This window comes from Lissotriton vulgaris, chromosome 1_1, assembly GCF_964263255.1.
Source record: "Lissotriton vulgaris chromosome 1_1, aLisVul1.2, whole genome shotgun sequence".
Classification (NCBI taxonomy): domain Eukaryota; kingdom Metazoa; phylum Chordata; class Amphibia; order Caudata; family Salamandridae; genus Lissotriton; species Lissotriton vulgaris.
The window spans coordinates 1,256,514,933-1,256,535,224 of record NC_141685.1 but is presented as its reverse complement, the minus strand read 5'-3'; the positions used below and the strand labels follow the sequence as shown (position 1 = coordinate 1,256,535,224).

At 43.4% G+C, this 20,292-nt stretch overlaps 1 protein-coding gene across 1 annotated transcript in view; it reads right to left on the bottom strand.

Moving 5' to 3' along the window:
• Positions 1 to 202: 202 nt before the first annotated feature.
• The window catches only part of LOC147748951 (uridylate-specific endoribonuclease C-like), a 181,282-nt gene continuing 161,192 nt past the window's right edge, over positions 203 to 20,292 (bottom strand). The window contains exons 3-7 of the mRNA XM_086964594.1: positions 13,075 to 13,277; positions 10,273 to 10,386; positions 8,298 to 8,404; positions 1,868 to 2,010; positions 203 to 353 (exon numbers count right to left, since the gene is read on the bottom strand). Coding sequence (XP_086820720.1) covers positions 242 to 353; positions 1,868 to 2,010; positions 8,298 to 8,404; positions 10,273 to 10,386; positions 13,075 to 13,277 — 679 coding nt within the window. The 3' untranslated portion in view covers positions 203 to 241. The remainder of the gene's footprint in view (positions 354 to 1,867; positions 2,011 to 8,297; positions 8,405 to 10,272; positions 10,387 to 13,074; positions 13,278 to 20,292) is intronic.

The following is a 20,292-nucleotide window of genomic DNA, read 5'->3' as shown; positions in this document are numbered from 1 at the left end:
AATATATTGCAAACTTATCTTTAAAATTCTTGAGATACTTAATTGCCATAGTAATTTCAATGTGATTAGAGGGTACTATTTTCTGCTAATCAAATAAGACAGAGGTCTTGGATATTCATACAACTAAAAAGTTGAAATTGAAGAACACAGACATGCAATTTAAATCCTAAAATAACTCAAAGCAAAAGCAAACTGAAGGGAATTTCAGCGAACAAGATCTTTATTTTCTGTGGCATGTGCACTAGACATTGGGATAAGAAGAGGCAACATATCTCTTCCCATTGCCATAGGTGGAGTTGGTCCAGGAGTAGGTCTGAATTTTGCTAGTTTGCCCACCGATGCGAAGATCACACCTTTTGAGAAAAAGAAGGCAGCATTACTAGGACAAAAAGATATTATCTTAATTTTATCTAACATTCATATGTATTTGATATATTCCCAGTCTTTGCAGAACTCTCCCTTTCCATAAGACGCCCTCTTTTCTTTGAGCAATGGCTAAATTCTCACCAGATTTCCCCTTGGTGGAATGGCTTGCATATCATACCATGGGACTGGTGTTAACTGAGCCACAGAAACCTGAACTTTTATGTTTTAACCTAATATGTCCATTTGAGAGAAAATGTATCCTTTGCTATCTCCACCATCCCACCAAATCCCACCTGCCTGTAGTTTAGAAATCATGCACCTCTAGGTATAATCATGATGATGCTTTCCCTCTGCATATTATGCACTTAGTTTTCAATAGGTCAAATCCAGCTATCTAATATCTCTAATCATGTTATTGAATAGTTTGAATCCAGGTATTCAATACCTCTCAGCCTATTATTGAAGGCATCTAATTCAGTTATGTTATCCTCTAATCATGTTATTTAATAGATTTATTCCAGGTGTTTCATACCTATAACCTTGTTATTGGATACCTCTAATCTAGCTGTCTCACACATCTGATCTTGTAACGGAATACCACTAATCCAGTTATTTAATAGAGCCAATCTTGTTCCAGGATACATTTTAGCAGACTGTTTAATATCACCAATCTTGTTGCAAAATATCTCCAATCAACTTATTTACAACTTCTAATCGTTTAATGTAATACCTATATTCCAATTCAATAACATCCCCTATCATATTATTTGACCTCCCTAATCCAGATGTTTAATATCTCTTTTCCTCCTGATACCATGAGTCATGTTGTTTAATTCCCCCAAATCATTTTTGGAATGCCTCTGAATTCTAGAGAGTGTGATCTAGAGTAGAGAGGAGGATGCAGTGAGAGTGTTTGTTGTTTACAGAGGAAGGGTGTGGTGTTGAAGGTATGATGTGTGGGCAAGAAGGGAGGAGGTGTGATCAAGAGATTAAGGGTGTGTTACAGAGGAAAGCATGGCTGTCCAGAGAGGATTTTCTGTGTTCTACTTGATGGTGTGGGCGGGGGGGGGGTAGTACACTGAGAATGACATAGGAGTGGTCTAGTGGGACAAAGTATTCTAATTAGGAGGAATCTGTTGCATAAGGAAGGATGACGTTTATGTAGGAGATGATGTGGGATGGTGTGGGATGTTGTTACCTTGCCACCACTTTTTTAGGTAGGCGACCTAAATCAATATCATCTATTGCTTGTACCTCCAAATTGATGCCTTTAGTTGTTGCGTCTCAGTTACTCAAATACAACACAAAACCTATTGGAAGCCGGATTCACATGCTCTATTAATGGCTTAAGACAGACTAAAATGAACTGGCAATGATTCTCAGTATATTAGAGGAACTATAGCTACTCCTTGAATGTAGAACCTATCTAAAAAAATAAATCAATAGATTAAGGTCAAAATAAACAAACCCGAATGGTAGCAGAGCGTTCCCGGATACTTACAGCTTGTCTGGTCTTGTTACATAGCAGAGGGTGTAGACAGCAACGTCGAACTCAGGGCTTGAACCTATGTAGAAGGAACCAACAGACTTCAGGTACGTCGACCACTTGTACTGAAACGCCATGACATCAGGGAAGCTTGTCCACTGAGGTCACACGGGAAGCACCAGAAAAGAGGATGAAAAAGAACACAGCTTTATCAGTACAGATCTGGAAATGTGCTGTTTTCCTCTGAGAGAATATTACATAACTGATTTCTCCAAATGTTCTTATTTCCAAAAGTTTTCTCCAGCAAACGGTATTGGCCCCTGCCAACAAATAATTATGACAAAAAAATAAGCACTAGAAAACGTTTAATAAACATTATAACTTAAAATAATATAACACTAAAAAACATGAATATTGATAATTATTTAAACTACCAATAATATGACGCACAAGGGACACATCTTGTAACCAAAAAACATCAGGTTTAACCTGAATGTAAATAATAATCAGAAACAATAAAATATTGAGTTTGCTCCAGATTTTCGCATATTAAAATGTACTGTAGACAACCTCACATTTCAGTTCAAGTCATACATCAAAAATAAGCACCAACAAAATGCTTAATTACATTTTTAAAAATCTTTTTAGACATGAAACGTTTTCACTTAATGTCGTTTGGGTCACTTCCCCGAGTTTCCTAATCTGGTGGAGGCAATATTCCCTGATTTGTCGTAATATTAACTTTTTGGTAAATCTCGTGAGAATTAAACCTTCAGGCAAACTTTGGGAAACTAATATTCAACACATGTTAGGGATGGAAATAATTAGCATGGAATTTCCATACTGTATTCTCAATGGATTTCAAATCATATTGAAATCTTCATAATTATTTTCTCCCAGAGCGCACATGCAGTGGGATTTCACTTTCTATAACATACTCTTTTGTATTTTGTAAGCATTTCATGGATAGAGAAACAAGTGAACTCTGCACCTTCTGGCTCCTGAGCAGCAGGGCACAAAAAAAAGTAATATGACAAACAAGAGTTGATGAGAGTTAACCAGCATTCGCAAGAGGCGTTTATAGGTAGGATTAAAAAGTGTGCAAGGGAGTGGCAGTACCAACCAAACAAGTGTGTTTCGACTTCAAGACTATTTGGTGAGGAAAGGTGGAGGCACCCCCTTGAGTTTCCTGTGACTGGGGCCTTGCTGACAGAAACAGGGAAGTCCACAAGGTGCCTGCGGCCACATGCATCAGAGTCCGGTTTTGCGATTCCTTATTTGCGATTTTTAGGGAATCGCAAATAAGGAATCGCAAAATGGGATGCATGATTTAAATCGCATAATATTTGCGATTCGGTAAAAATTGCAATTTTTACCGAATCGCAAATATTATGCGAATTGTAATTTGCGATTTCGCAATTCCCGTTGATTCCTATGGGCCAAAAGGCCCATAGGAATCAATGGGAAGCCATTGACATTTTGCGAATTTCAATTAGCGATTCGCAAAATGTTAATGCATTCCATGGGTGTGGGGGGGGGGGGGGGGGTCCAAAGGACCCCATTGCACCCCTGAAATGTATTTTGAAGTGCATGTTTCACACACACATGTCCTAAGGACATGTGTGTCTGTAACATGACAGTGTTTTAAAATGCAATTTTCAGCATTTTATTACATTTTCGCAAATTACCACGAGGTTCACCCTCGTGGTAATTTGAACCCCCTAATTGCGAATTCGCAATTTTAAAAGTAATCATGCATTGCTTTTAAGGAATCGCAAATTTGCGATTCCTTAAAAGCAATCGCATTTTTGGAATTCGCTAAAAATAGCGATTTTGCCAAAAATGTTTGATGCATCCCAAAAACCTATTTAGGAATCGCAAACGCCGAATTTACCGATTCACACCGTTTGCACTTCCTAAATAGGTTGATGCATGTGGCCGTTGGTCCCTAGTGGACAGACTGGAATAGGCACAATTCCCCTTCCCCGCCTGAGGCTTTTGCTAGTCGAGTACATCAGAAAAGTAAAGTGATGGCCCTATAGAATTTTAGGAGAGGGTATATTCTACAGGCAGTCAATTTCTTCACTGAAGAAGAAGATGGACTTCAGATGTGGTCTATTTTGGAGACCCAGGCACCTGATCTGGATGTTGTTATATTGGAGATAACAAACTTTTTTGACTAAAAGGTAGGCTTGAAGTAAAGAGTGTATTAAAGTGGAACTGCAGTTGAGCGATCTACCACAATTCAAGAAATCTCTCTTTCACGTATTCCCAAATGTCAGCCAGCAAATGGGTTAAAGAGAATTCCCCTAACTTTAGTTATGGAAATAATCACAGACCAATGGTACAAAAAACGAGGTATCGAAAGATCAGGAGCAATAAATAATAGTTGAACAACGATAACTGATTGCTACATTGAAAAGCATTGTCACAAAAAATTCAATATTGCAGAGTAGGAAATTGCAAAGCACCATTTTCCATGTCTTAGCTAACTTATTCTAGTTCTCCCAAAAACGTATTGCTACCCTAAAGAAAAATTTCTACGGTTGGCTCTCCCTCACTAGTGGTCAGCTTGTGTGTGCCTGTAGTTCCTCATCATCGCAGCTATTTTTGGACCGTTTAATCTTCCTCCCCAGATTAGTATGAATTTTGTGGGAAGCTCCCACCCTAAGGGAATAGATGGATTAAAGAAGATTGTATAGTTGTGGTTTAATGCCAACAAGAATGAAGAGACCCACACAAACAGTTTTTCCAGCAAAGTTGGAGGACTCTACGGGGGAGAAAACATCACTTTTCTTGGGTCCAGAGGATGCCATGAGAAGACTCCTCAAGACCTGGCTCTTCGATCAGTAGCGCCCCCCCCCCCCCCGCCCCTACTCAGCGCCTTGAGACCCTCTCGGGTATGTAGTGCGCTTTACAAATGCAGTGATTGATTGATTGATTGATGGTTTTGCTGGATTATTGGGGACTGCCAGCGAAAGAGGTTCTGAGCGGTAAATCCTCTAAGGGAAGTCAGACCAGTCAACATTTTGAGTTGCTGGATGGCAATACAGACAAGAGTACCAGAGGGTCTGTAGGTAGTGTAAGTTAATGGTGCAAATCACCACATGGCACAAAAACTTCCTAACTGACTAAAAAATAGTGGTAAACTAAGACACCTTAGCAGATGGTTCAAAGATACCCATCAGTCACCACTCGGAACTGCCCTTCATCATTTGGGATTCCTTTGAGACCATACACCCAGATGTACTATTCTCAGGAAAAAGGTAACCAAGATGGTAAGTGGTCCTCTCAGCTGAGATAGGAGGCAGTATGGTCCTACCACTCCCCTACAAGGGTGAGTTGTAAAAAGTGAGGTGACCAGAAAAGTGCAGTGCAAAAGGAGAAAATGAAAAAAATGAAAAAGTGCATTTAAAATTGGATGAGGGAGTACTGAACCATTTTATTCTGGTGATACTCGCTCTACCAATATTAAGAAATTGTCAAGACAGTTTGAAAATTAGCTGTCTAGATATGGTACCAGGTCTGGATTTGTCATGAATTCTTCAAAATATTTGGGTGGAGGTGTGATACACTGATTCATATGGATTCTTGCATGACACATTGACAAAAACAGCTCTTCCTGACCCCATTACGTCCTTCTTCCTCGTCCCAGTCCTTACTTAAATATTTGTATCAGAACCCTGAAGCAGCATCCAGCATCCTACCTAAAATGTAAATTTTTGATTCCTTTATTAAACCCTTCTTTCTAGTCTCTCTATAAGGTGGCCTCCACCACCTCACTTTGCCTGTGTTCACGCCTTCCTTTGCCGGACCCTAATTGTTTCCTGGGTTTATAATGGAGGAAAGCAGCTGTGGTCAGACTTGGGATTTTACCAGAGGTAAAAGTCCTTCTTTGTTTGGATTTTATTCCTCAGTAGATAGAATTGACTAAATTATTAATACAAACTTGAAGTCTCCTTTTTCTAGGACTCGAGGACTTCTGGACTGTAAAAAGAAATATTTTATGTTGAGGCTGGGCTCTTTTATGATTCATAGTATATTGTCTGAGGCCTCAGGTGGTCTGGCGGTGTGCAGTTCACCTGGGTTCCCAGGTCATGTACTGACTTGGCAGGAGAGAACAAACTAAAGCTGCTACCTTCCTTCTCATAGTTGAGTTTTACTGCAAACAGACAGTTGACTTGCGTTCATTAGAAGCTGTGTTTATTGCAATTCTCCCACAGATAGCACACCGCTACTGGTCATAGATAAAAATATTATGAGTCGACAATCAGTTTTATGGTATTTATTTTTTTGACATTTCCATCTGTATTAACCCATATTTATTTTTCGCTGCTTTTATCTGTACTTATTCACATTTATTTTTGGGGTTGTGAAAACTGACGTTGAAACTGCTATATTTCCACATTTACTTACCATATAAATGCACACTCTTACTTGAATGCCCATCAGGTTCCAGTGGTATGAAACACCCATAGAGGACAAATCAATATACTAGTATGAAAACATGCACATTTTAGTATCAACCTTTTGCATATCAACTGCTGTTTAAGCCTCATTTCTAAAATGTATTTCTATTTTTACCCCTTTACCTGTCAATCCACACTGATACAGTCCTCGCAGTCATGACTGAGAGGGATGTATGATGTTACAACGCATACGTTTACCACGCATGCCTTTACAACGCGGTATTTACAACGAAAACCTTTTGGGTAGTGCTCATTACTCATAGTACTTTGGGGTGCTGGATAGTGAATAGTTTAATTTACTATTCCAACTCCAGTCCCCGTGGTCACTAGGGAAGTTGTTGGATAGTAAATTAAACTTATTCCCTATCCTAGAGCGCCCCCCAGCGCAATGCGTTGTAATGGTTTTTGTTGTAAATACCGCATTGTAAAGGCACTGCGTTGTAAAAGTTGCTCCGTAAAGGATGTTTCCCGACTGAGAGCATTTAGAATCACTCAAAATCAAACAAATGTCTGTGAAAGAAAGTGTGTTGGTGCCCGAAGCTCTGCTCAGAAGCCCACTGCTGGGGCAATTAAATGTTAGTGTTATGATATGTGATGCTATGCTATATGTTATGTTATCAGGATATGCAAAGAGCGACTTATCACCCGAGGGGTATTCCAGTGCTGGAGCAGGTGTGAAGGCTGTCTGCTGGGTGTTAGTTGAGAAACCAGGTCTTCAGCTTCTTGAGGAATTCCAGTGCGCTGAATACCAAGGCTGTGCAGACTCAAATCCAATTTCAGGGTTTTTTAATATACTACCTGACAGTCCTTTCCCCATTATCTAACTCTTGGAGGTTCCTCCTTTATCCCTTTGTGGTAGTTTTGCTGTCTTTCTCTTCCTCTGTTTTTCTGTTCTGTTTGTTTTCCATCTCTTGAGTTCGGTATATAACTGATGAGGACAAAAATAAGTGCTGGTCCCCAAAAATAAGTACTGGCATTCTCCGGCTCAAATTAAGCACTATAGCCATGCATGGGAAAGTGTGTCTGCTGCTGGTTGTCCTCACTCACGCCCCCCCACCCCCTCCCCAGGGCGTATACAATGTTCTGGCCCACACACCAGCCCCCATCCACCCTTCCAGATAGAGTACCTGCTACGATGTTACATAACCCCACCCCACCACCCACTCTGTGGGCCGGCGCCATGTTTCCCAGACTAGACACCACCAACGAGTCTACAGCCCCTTCACAGCTAACTAACCACTTTCAAAAACATTCAGATCCAGACAGACTTCTGGCACACCCATCCAATCACCTGACCAATCACAGAACTACTATGTGCACATTGGCTCAGCCCCACCCTACCAACTCAGTGCTCTCACTTTCCCTCACGTTGCTAGAGAATACCAGTAAATATCGCTGGAGGCAGGTATGTCAGTACTGCTTCCTTAGGGGACCAACAGAAACGTGTATACGGGAGACATTCCACTCTGTGACATAGTCACAGCCTCATCTGTCTACTCACTAATGGAGGGGTTTCTGCATCTTTACGGAAAGGCACAAAAGAAATAGCTACACACTTTAGAAAGTACAAAAGGAATGGATTGAGCAAAAGGGAGTTCTACTCTTGTCAATATCTGGGTTTACAGTGGTGAGGGTAATGGTGCCCCATATACCTTGGCCTGTTTGATTGAAAACATCCAGTTAATTTCACAAAAGCATTTATTGCTATAGGCATCCAGGAACAGACAAGGCCTTTCTGACTCCAGCAACCCCTGCTTACACGGAGTAAGAGTGTGTTATTATTGGGTTCTTACCCGAGGCGTAATGCAGGGCCGTGAGGTAAAGGGCGGCCCCCAACCCTTCAGGGGCCCCAATCCTTCAGGGGCCAGCCATTCAGCTCAAGGTCAATGAATATTTGTGAGCTACATAAGACTCAGGGTCCCCCTACTCACATTTTGCAAGGGGGGCATCATTATGCGTTAAGCCGCTGTACTCACCGGCCCGTCATAGCTGTAACTCAGGTAGTTGGCTTGCCCGGATTTTTCCAGCAGATACAGTTGGACCCAGTTGTGTAGGCCGGATATTTTACCACCCTTTATTTCACCTGGAGCATGGATGGAAAAAGGAAGATTGGTATCTGATCGCCAGCTGCCATGGTGCCATCGGTAAAGTGCTCTATATGAGAAGTGTATGCACAGCACAAAACCCCCGGGTTATGCAATCAGTTGTAAGGCGCAGTCAGGCGGATTGATCGACAACTGGAAAATTGAGGTAGTAGGTGAGATATTCTCTACTTTCTTTATTCTTAGTCTCAGTTTACAATAACTGATGGCTTAAGAGCTTTCCCATAGCTCAACTGGAGGTGGCCTGTATCATCACACGACCCTCGTTACATCACCCTCTTTCGCTACTTAATGGGGAGTACTGCAGGGATGGGCTGTCTTTCCACTTCTAATCCATATCCACCACACAGTTCTAGCAGACATGATTAATTCCTTCAACCTAGCCTGCTACAATTATGTGGATGGCGCACTGATCATCCCAGAACTGGGAAACCGTAAGAGGCTAGACCCATAAAGACTTGACCACTGTGCTGTGCTATGAATGGAGAGATGCACATTAACCAGCTTTAAACTCAACTGTTCCTAAGCTCTGAACATTGGAGAAAGCCCAGCCTACAGCAACCTGACCCAAGAAGATGGAGAACCTACTATCCACATCAACAAAATACTAACCTCTTTAGTTCATTTGCCATGTCTGCCTGTATTCAATGCATGGTGTGAGCTGCCACTGTCCTAGTGGGTGGATGCTGCAGGTATTTTATACAGGGTGCCTGTACCCAATATTTCAGATGTTTGAACCACGATCGCTTCACTCAACAAGTCCCGTAGAGGATGCTCTTGTGACTGTTGATATAGCATTCATGTTTGACTCCTGCTCTGACCAGAAGTAAATTGTAATTGTAATTGCATCTATATAGCGCTCACTACCCCTGACGAGGCGTCAAAGCTCTTTACTCCCTGACCCAAAAGGATCAGTGGTGAATTAGTATAGGAAGATATGAAATTAATTTGAGCGGTGGACATGTTAGTCTGTTAGTTGGATTGAAAAGGATAGTGGAGGGATAGAAGAGGAAAGGGTCTAGAAAGTGTTTTTTGGGAGCTCATAGCAGTAGGAGGAGGTTTAGGATGAGTAAAAGGGGAGGCGGAGGGGAAATGGTAGGCCTGCTTCCAGGGCTGCGTTTGGAAAATGTCTCAGAAAAATTCGCATATTGAGGTACCCAATAGGATAGTGTTCCATTGCACTGCTGGATCCAGGCACCATAGTTCAGTGCAGCAGCCTGAACTCTTTCTTATCTAGCTAGTTTCAGTGTCTTCTGGTGAAGTGTATGCTTGTCATTGCTACTGATTGGTCTTTGTCAATTGCAAAGGGAATATGGGGTCTCAATCTTAAATCTCTCTATATCTTGACTCCCAGATATGAGAAGACTTTTGCCGCTTCTTGTCCTTGATTGTCCACCCTTACGTGTTCCTAGCCTTGAGTTTTGGATTTCCAGAAAAGTCGATTATATTGGTTTTCTTTTTGTTGATCTACAGGTCATTGCTTCTGTGGTATGATGCGCTCGTATCTAACTGGACCTGTGACGCTGTGGGAGCATGAGCAGGGAGAAAGGGTGATCCCCATACGGTGTTATAGGGAAGCCCTCTTGAGGGGTAGTGACATCAGTTCCTGGGGTGCAGGCACTGACCCTCACAGTTGAGAGATCTCAGTACATAGAGGAGATCCTCCCTCTGGGTGGTAGCAGAGAGGATGTTATAAGCAAGACTGGTCCTTGAACAACTAAGACACAACCCAGAGATATCAATAGCACGTGGGTCAGAACAACAGTCAGAAAATGGACAAACAACATGGACCTTTTTCTGCGGCTACCTCTAAATGATATATTTCAGGCTCACATGAATTTAGTCTTACCGTGAAAAACATGTTCAAACCCTGATGAATCGAGAGGTCCTTTTGAGCGCGTGTACAAACCAAACCACATTTCCTTTAGGTCACGCTTGAATTCCTGATGGGATGTGTAGAAACCTGTAGGAGGGAAGGCCAGTGTGTGTTAATTTATTTGAGCCTGCAGGGTTTTGTCTGATGGACTTGTGATAGACTTGTGGAAACAGTCAGTCTGATAACTGACTAACTCTTCCCTTCAGGGCCTTAGCCATCATTACCTCCTCAAAACCTTCCCTTTTCTTACCCTCTGAGGAGGTCTTGCCCCTTACACCACCACCTATTTTTTGGCTTTTCTTCCAGGATGCCTACCCCCTCCTAGAATATTAACAGCACCTGCTTCATCCACCACCCATACTGCCCAAACACTCGAGGCTTGCACACTAAGCACCTCCAGGATGGAAGGTCGGATGTGACAATGTGTTAGCAATTGGAGGGAGAATGAAGAGTCCTTGTAATTAAGATTACTGGGAAGTAATACAGCTAGCAGCAGTACAGCAGGAAAAGTGGCCCCAAAACCTGAGATGTCCACTACACCCCAATCATGGCTGTATTTTACTATCTAATCACAGCCCTGTCTATTACTACCCATGTAGGAAGCCCATTTCCCTTCCTTGCATTAGGGTCAAGGCGCCTTTCGTAGCTCCCTACTTCCATTCGTGTGTCGGTCATATTTACCCATCAGGAACATTACACCCACCCTGCAGACACGTCTGCTTCTGTGATGAATCTTTTTTAAGTTTAGTCTCGGACAGCTTTAGCTGTCTCGGCAGCCTGATGTAATGAAAATCATAAATTAAAAAATACATACATATAAAGAGGGGCTTTGGTTCTGCCCTCCTCAACCACTGGTCTGTTCAAATGTAATTCACATTTGCTTCTGCCCACAGAAGCATACAACATGGCCATTGGGTCAGCACACTTCAACCATTAGCTCTCTTCACTAAGGCAGACAGCATTTTGATTGTGGACATCTGCCTAAAACGTAGTCCGCTGCAATGTCACGGCTGGTGAGTCAATCATTGCTTTTATCTCTGCTTTTATTTAAAGTTTTATACATTTTATTTTGGGATTTTTTCTTACTTTTTTCTTGACAAACATAAGAATGCCACTTTAAATGTTGGCACTTTTAATTTTTTTTACTTTTAAAATTGTGATGCCTATTGCATTCGTTTGCAAAATAAACAAAAACATGCCTGCATGTAAAGGACAAACATTTGTATTTGCTAATCCAATGCTTGTTTAAATAATGGTGGTGCTTGTCTGTGTTACTCTTTTGGTCGCCCTCCTCCTCTATGAGGTTGGATAAGGTTGTCCCAGGTAAAGGTGCTTGTGTATGGTAGATGGTGACCAGGTAGGGTGGACAATACACTCCAAGTCATCCCAATCACTGTTTCATTCCTGGGCTTTTAAACTAAAAAACACTGATCTCAGATGTTAGTCCAATCGTTTCAATAGAAGCAAAGCAAAACTACAACACCCAGAAGGAATTTGGCTGTCCATGGAAATCTCAGTACTGGAATCAGAGTCTGTAATGATGTGGAGTGAGGTAGCCACCCTATCGAGGGCTTGTTATGGAAATGACAGTACCTTCTGGACAGGAAAGCTATGGGGAACATCCTTTTCTAAGCGGATGTTACCCTGCAGTGCTTTTACGACGCGTCCTTTAATGCAAGTCGTAACCACGACTTGCGCTGGAGGGCGCTAAAGGATAAAGAATAGTATATTTACTATTCCAATACCTTCCCTACTATCCACGGGGACTGGTTTTAGAATAGTAAATTACACTATTTACTATCCGCGCCCAACAACGCAAGTCGTTGTAACGACTTGCGTTGTTAAAGACGCGTTGTAAAGGCACGCGTTGAAATGGTACGCCTTGTACCGTCATACATCCGAAAGCTATACTACTTCTGCACATTGGCGTAGCAGTGGTTGCAAGGGCCTTACAGCAACAAGGAAAATAGGTCTTCCTACCTGAAGTGCAAAGGGCCTGCTATGTTCCGGAGCCATTGCTCCTTCTGCACTATTGATAGGAACCACCACTGTTCTGCACCACTTAATGACCAAATCATGCCTCTCTTTGAAGCTACCTCGCACTTTTCCTGATTACTTTTGCTGTTATTTGCTTCTTCACCATTGGCGAAGGCAAGACGGGTCTTGGCTGCCACATGTGCCCGGTGGCTTATATTGAGAAGCATTTGGCGAAGTGATACTGTAGAAGAGACTGGGCTTTTCTTTCCCCTTCCAACTGCCTAAGCAGGGCTAGCATCATATTTATGTTTTCCTTGTAGTTTATATTATGAGAGACAACATCCAGCATCCCTTCCTAAATAAATCCTCCTTTGACCCCCATCACTTGAGAGGAGAAGGGGTAGAAATAATGGGAAAGGAACCTTATAAGAATGGCAGGTGTGAACTGCTGACTATTGCCACCGATCCCTGATTTTAACAGCACCGTGTAGAACTGTCAATGGATCTTACTCAGTCTGTGGCTTAGAAGGGCTCCCCCAGTCACACATTACTAATTACCCAGAAAACAGATTCCATTCCTTCCACAACCGCATTCATCAGGCCCCAAGGTCTTACAAGTTTATGGTGCTGTGGCAGAGCCAGGCACATGTCAGGCTCAACTGAAATTTGATTGGAACTGCCCAAACCCTTCTGCCTATTAGAGGCAATGATTTGTCAGACAACTCCCAACACTTTTGTAGGCTGTCTACTCCTGAAAACTGGAATACTCATAACCGATCCCCGAGCCTACCGGCTTACCTTTGGAGGATAAGAAACTGTAGAGCTTGCTAATGACTTGAGTCTTGAATATCTCCTCCAGGAAGGCGTCCTGTTCTTGGACCTCTGAGCTTGGAACTGTCTCGGCAGTGCCAGTCATGCGATCATAGTTGTCGAGCAGGGCCTTCAGTCGTGCAAAAGTAGGTCTGGCGAACAACTTGTTTTCATTGACATATTCGAAAAGTCTGCAGGGGAGAGACGGGTTGTTAGGACTCAAGCCAAGAGAGTTAACACTTCCCTATATGGTGGTAACCCAAGCACATCTGGCAGTACATGGAGTCTATGGTGCCCCCATTTCTCCACTTACCTGGTTCCTCACACCTGGTGGTTCTCCTGACACTGTGGCTCCCCAGCCATAGGTCCAATGGTCCAGACATCTGGATGGAGTTGAAAGTCTAGGAGACAGACAGCTATGGTTCTATCTTTGAAGGGCCAGTGAGTAAGATTACCATCTAGAATCTGCAGCCTCCTGCAGCAGTAGGGAATTCGAATATCACACAGGAACAGGTGTGATGAAGACTCAACTAGGAATGGCGGAGGACAGCCACAAGAGACCAGAATCTTTGGAGGGACCCTGTGACTCCTTCTTTAAGATGGCAGCCCACAGGATAAAAAGGACTTAAGTCCTTATCCCTTATCTTCGATCAGGCTTTGTCAGTATGTGGTAACCCGGCTCATGTTACACAAGGGACTCAGCCACAGAAGACGCTTTTCCATGCCCCCAAATGGAAACCTAGTACTACCTAGACTTTGATCAGTAGCAGCCCCCCCCCCCCCTAGCTTCTTGAGACCCTCACGGGTATGTAGAGCGCTTTAGAAATGCAGTGATTGATTGATTGATTGATTGCAAGCAATTTTTTCCTGGAGCTTGTAGCGGATCCTTAAGAGCCTTCATTTCGGCACTAGTTCACCTAAAGAGAATAAGGCATATACTTGATTCTTAATGGCTCTCTGGACAAAGCGCGGGCTTTTGTTTTTTATAATTCTATTTGGTCCTGATCCTTTCCACTATGTCATTCATTATTTTCTGCTTCAAAGGAACAATGCTCTTGGATATTGTGGCAGACCCTGATGAAAAGGAACATTTCATAAGTTCCTGTCAGAGCCTGTGGGCTTTTAGACAATATATTTGGATAAATATGAAATAAAGTAAGTCTTTTGATAAATGTTTTGTGGAATCTTCTGGTATCTGCAATGGAGAGGGTCATGCTTGGTGCAGTATGGATCTGGCACTGTCTTTTTTCTAGGACTATCTTTAGTTTCCTGTTTTAACTTTCTTTATTAAAAAAAAAATCCCCCCACCCCATTTTTCTCCCACAACATCAGCAGTACATATTCACTTCAAAATATGAATTGCTTCACCAAAAAATATAACTGAGATGCAAGAACCAGTCAAGGAAAGAACAACAGAGATGCAAGAATAAGTCCAAGAAATCATCGAAACAAAATAGTGCATTAAATTTAAATTTAAAGAGTTCATATGTCCATCTGCTAGAATATAGATCAGAGAATAAAGGAAAAAAACGAAAAAAGAAAAGGAAAAAAGAAAAACAAAATACCATTATAGCATTAGATAGAAATACAGAAGATTGTATTAACACAAATCTTCTTGCACCCTCAGCGCCCTTACCTGTATTTTCTTGCTGTCCTGGACCTTGGGAGGATATTTGCACAACAACTAGCAGCACCCGCTTCGCGGGTGCCGCGTCGCACCTTGGGGCTACAAAGCGGCTGTTGGGAGCTCTCGGGGATCTTGAAGCTCACAGCCTCGTCGTGAATCATCCTGCGGGGGCACTTCCTGATCTCGAGGCGGTTGGAGTGACCGGGGCTGTAGCAGGGACTCGCTCTCCCAGGAGTCCCTGCCTGTACAGCACACCTGGTCCGCGCTGCCTCTCAGCCCCGCCCACAGGACGCTCTCCTGTTAAAATCCTTTCCCTCCAGCCCCGCGGTGGGATTCTTGCACCCTCAGCGCCCTTACCTGTGTTTTCTTGCTGCCCTGGACCTTGGGAGGATATTTGCACAACAACTAGCAGCACCCGCTTTGCGGGTGCCGCGCCGCACTTTGGGGCTACAAAGCGGCTGTTGGGAGCTCTCGGGGATCTTGAAGCTCACAGCCTCGTCGTGAATCATCCTGCGGGGGCACTTCCTGATCTCGAGGCGGTTGGAGTGACCGGGGCTGTAGCAGGGACTCGCTCTCCCAGGAGTCCCTGTCCGTACAGCACACCTGGTCCGCGCTGCCTCTCAGCCCCGCCCACAGGACGCTAGACGTTCTATTTAACCAAGGCAACCTTCCGCTGCGCGGGAGCGCCGGGCTAAGCCCGGGCAAAGGGCGGGCCCTCTGAGGCTCTCGTAGGCCAGAGTAGGCTGGGCTGGGCATACTCTCTTTCGCCTGCATTGCATTGGTTTCCTGTGGACCTTGGTATAGGTATCGGACATGCCATCACCGGCCATGGAGGGAACATCAGCGAAGGCGGGGGGAGTTAGAAATGGGACCTTGGACAACTATTTTTCTCGGGCACTGGGTGATGGGGATAAGGAAACTTCTCTGGCGGAGCGTAGGGCGGAGCGCCGCCGCTCTATTGAGAATATGAAAAACAGGCCTCTTGGCGACATTATTCCTCATCCTATCTCCCAAGAGGGAGGCTCTCTTAACACTAGCCAGGAGTTATTATCCCAGGAAGGCGTCCCTCTTTTACTGCGGGATGGTATTCCTAACCCCTGTTTATCTACTGAGCAGGTTTCTAGTGTCACCCCCACCCCCCAGTCCCAGCAGTATGGCTGTCGACTTAATTACTCAGACCCCTCCTGTAGTTAAAATAAGGAAAACAAAGCCGAAGCAAGTAGTTGTGGCAGAGATGCATGGCCCACCTCCAAACAAGCGTAGAAGGAAGTTGAGGGGAGGGCAGGGCAAAACCAAAATCCCCCACTCCGATTTCGGGAAAGTCCCTAAGCCCCCTTCCATCTCTGGTAGGATAATAGTGGATGCGCATAAAGCTTCTCCTGTTAAGGGTACTAATATTACTGATCTTGTTAACGCCCCTGGGGATAATCCATCTAATGCATCACCCCCCGTTACCTCTATAGGGAACCTGGAATTTTTACTTAGATCACTGCTCCTGCCCATCAGTGAGAGCTTAAAGAAAGTGGAGATTATACTCACTATCTTGGAGGCAACTATAAGTAGTTTGAAAACCTCGGCTATTATTCAGGGCAGACCCTCTGAGTCTAATCCCCTTTCTAATTGTCCCCCTAACCCCCAAAACCTTTCAGTTAATTTGGGACTTCCCTTGGTTACTACTGCTGCCCCCCTTCCGCAACCTCTTATGGCCAACTTAGCCCCGACACAACTTAGCAAACCCAATATTCCATCTTTACAACCAGAAGGCCCAGTCCCCCCCGTGACAACTTCCGATGGGGCTATACCTAATGACAGTATTGCTCCCCCATCCCCTGAGAAGCCTGCCCCCAGACCACGGAGACCCGACTTGCCCCCTGAGGCTAATAGCTTTATGGTAGTTATGGCTGGCGTTCCCTCTCTTGAAGTGGGTGAAGGTGAGAACTTCCACTCACTTAAAAGAAAAATTATTAAATGGTTGAACTGGAACAGACCCCTCCCGGCCTATCTTAACAACGAAATTATCATGGTGAGGCTGGGTAAAACTAGAAAATCTATAATTGGGGATGCATTATGGTGAGTTTTCGAGATCCTAGGACTGTTTCACATATATGTGCTGGGTCAAATAGATCTCTTGACTCTACCATTCAGACTTTGCCAGTGTCCTTTTTCTTCCCCCCTACCCATATGCACCATGATTTAGTCCAAGGTAATTGGACGAGGGTTGAACGGAGGGCTACATATCGGGGGTATGTTGCACGACCGGTTTTTCGACCCCCGGAGACACCTTTCTATGATTACAACCGATTTAATTGTCTTAATGGACTACATGGGGTTGACTGACTGCCCTCAGCCCTAGATTCCAACCCAGTCATTTCTGGCAATGGTCTTGTTGTAACATCTGGCATCAGTTCTTCTCTTATTCCCACTCCTGTAACGCCCCTTATTATTGCTCCGGTGCACTCATCCTCTCAGGGAATAGGAACCATCATTAATAACCCAGTTGCAGACATGGGCCAATGCTCAGCAGCTAATTCATCAAACAGGGAAACTGTTAGTGTAATGTTCTGGAATGTTGCAGGGCTTAGGTCCAAAATACTGAATCCCATCTGGTTAAAAACAATAGAAGAGATGGAAATTCTATGTCTACAGGAAACCTGGACCTTAGAACCCCTCCATCTTCCAGGCTATAAAACTTTGTTTACACCAGCAGTAGAGGTTCACCATGGCAGGGCTAAAGGGGGACTGATGACGTTTATATCTAATTCCGTAAACTGCAAGAAGATCCACTTATTTTCCAACAACCCTTATTATCAGCTAGTGCGGATTGATGCAAGTAAGGAATTGTGTCTTTTAATTATAAACTTTTATAACAATATCCCTCCTGCAGACCTGGAATCGACCCTTAAGATGCTAGGTAATGATTTAGGTAAAGAAACAGATAAAAATGTTAGGGATGTTTGGGTTTTTTGGGGGGGAGATTTTAACTGTACCATATGCAAGAAAAGCCAGAAAGGAGTATGTGGGCTCATGTTGGACCCTGATACTGACTTAACACACTTTAAGCATTCCATCTGTGGAGACCTATTAAATGAAATTCTTCACTCTGAAGATCTAGGGTATGCAAATGAAATTGGTCAAGTAGAGCTCCCCTTTGCCCCTACGTTTAATGGTAGGGGTGTATTGTCTATAAAAGACTTTATAATAACTTCTGTTAGGCACAGACATATGGTCAAAAGGGGCTGGACCCTCGATACCCCACTTAGCGACCACTACCCGATAATCATGGAGATCATAAATCCCTTTCAGGCATTGGCCATAGAAGGGAGATCTGTGCAGAACGTGTCTGATATTAGTATGGCAAAACAAAATGGTTACGCACTAAAGTGGGACAGGGTGGTTCCAAGTGACTTTCTACGTAATCTGGTAATTGAATGTTTGCCTAGCTTCTTGACCATTCTGGATGAAAGTGTGACCAGTCAGGAGATTCTTAAGCAGTTTGAGGTCATTGCTTCTCAAATTAAGAGTAACCTTTGGGTGGTTTCTAAATCAAGTAAGGAAAAGACGGGAAAATGGTTTGATCTCACATGTACAAAGGCTCATTCCGAGCTCAAGAGAGCTTTACATGCTGTCCCCCGTAATTCTTTAAGGGTCAGGGAGGCGCGGAAATCTTACCAGAATGCACTGAAAAGAAGGAAGATGGCAATTAAAATTGAGGCCTGGGAGAAGCTCTGTGAGGCTTCATTGAGCAAGGATGTTTGTGCTTTCTGGAAAGCAGTAAATGCCCCCTTCTTTGACTCAGGAAAAGCACGCATTGAAATTGCCATTACCGAGGACTCTTGGGTGGACCATTATTCTAGCCTGTATAGTACCTCAACTGACGAGCAGATTCCTCCGTTGCAATTACCAATGCTTAACCAGGGGGAAGTGAGAGCGAATGGCTTGGAATTAAAATTTACCCTAAAAGAAATAACTGAGAGCCTCAAAGCAACACGGGCGGTAAAGCCCCAGGTCCAGATGGCATACCTCCAGACCTGTTTAAAAATAATATCGACTTATGGGGCCCACTTCTAGTGCAATTATTTAATGCATCCCTAAAGACGAGCCTACTTCCATCATGGTTTATGTCTGTTATTGTCCCAATTTTTAAAAAAGGGGACAGGCAAAACCCTATCTGCTATCGCCCCATCTCCTTATTGGATAGCACTGTAAAGATATTAGGAAGAGTAATCCTAGGTAGGCTACAAAAATGGTCGGAAGATAATTCTATAATCAGTGACCTTCAATACGGGTTTCAAAAGGGGCAGAGGACAGTAGATCAGGGCCTAAACTTATTTATCGTCCAGCAGAAATATATCACGGCACGACGTGAACCCATTTATTTCACCTTCGTTGACTTGACGTCAGCGTTTGACTGTGTTTCACACAGCAAATTGTGGGTCATTATGGAATCTCTTGGTGTTGAAGGAAATATAATCTCCTTTCTTAAGGACTTGTATTCGGGTGCCATCGCAACAGTGCGTTATGGTAAAAAAGGTGAATGTACTAGAACTTTTGATATAGGGCGTGGGGTACGCCAGTGCTGCGTTTTAGCACCATTCCTATTCCTGGTATATATAAATGGAATAGAGAATGCCCTAGTGGAAACAACTTGTGATATGCCTAGGGTAGCTAAAAGACCAATCCCTGCGTTATTATACGCAGACGATGCAGTCCTAATGGCTCGCACGCCGGTGGCTCTACAATGCCTTGTAACATCTTTTAATGCATTCATGACTAATCCGGATTTGCAAATCAACTGCTCCAAGACATTCTCCATGAATTGTGGCCCTGGTGCTAGTAGAAGTAGGAGGCGGATGTTTATTAAAGCAAGCCCTATAGACTATACCGTCACCTTTTCTTACCTTGGTATTTTATTTCATGAAGCAGGGATCTGGACAGAAGCGATAAAAGTAAGGAAAGCCCTGTTCTGCAAATCTATTACTGCCCTTAAAAACTTCGCAAAAAAGATGGGGAAAAAACCCACTGTAGAACTTTTGAAAATTTACAATGCCACCTGTGTTTCTATTGCGGTTTATGGTGCGGGACTTTGGGGGTATGAAAATGTCAAATCTATACAAGTTGCCAAAAACAAATTCCTGAGACACATCTTAGCTGTACCTGAGAGTGCCTCAAGCTACATTTGTCATACGGAACTAGGCCAATGTTATATTGAAGACACAATTAGAATTCAACCAATACTGCTGTGGCATAGGGCTTGGACTAGTGATGGATGTGTACTGAACCGTGCTATACTAACTGATGGATTAAGTTTGGATTATGTTGGGAGGATAAGGTGGTTTACATACATTAGGGACTTTCTTGGAGATGTTGGCTGTATGAGCTACTATGACAATCCCTTGTCTATGTGTAACATCACGAGAAAGGTATTAAAAACAAAATGTATGAAACACCTGGAAGAACGTACAATGACAGCGGAACATGAGAAGAAAACTGTCTTAGCCTACCTACCTGTATCAATTCAAGGGAAAATCCAACCATACTTAACCCTTTCTTTGACTGAATTTTCGCGGTTCATTCTGACC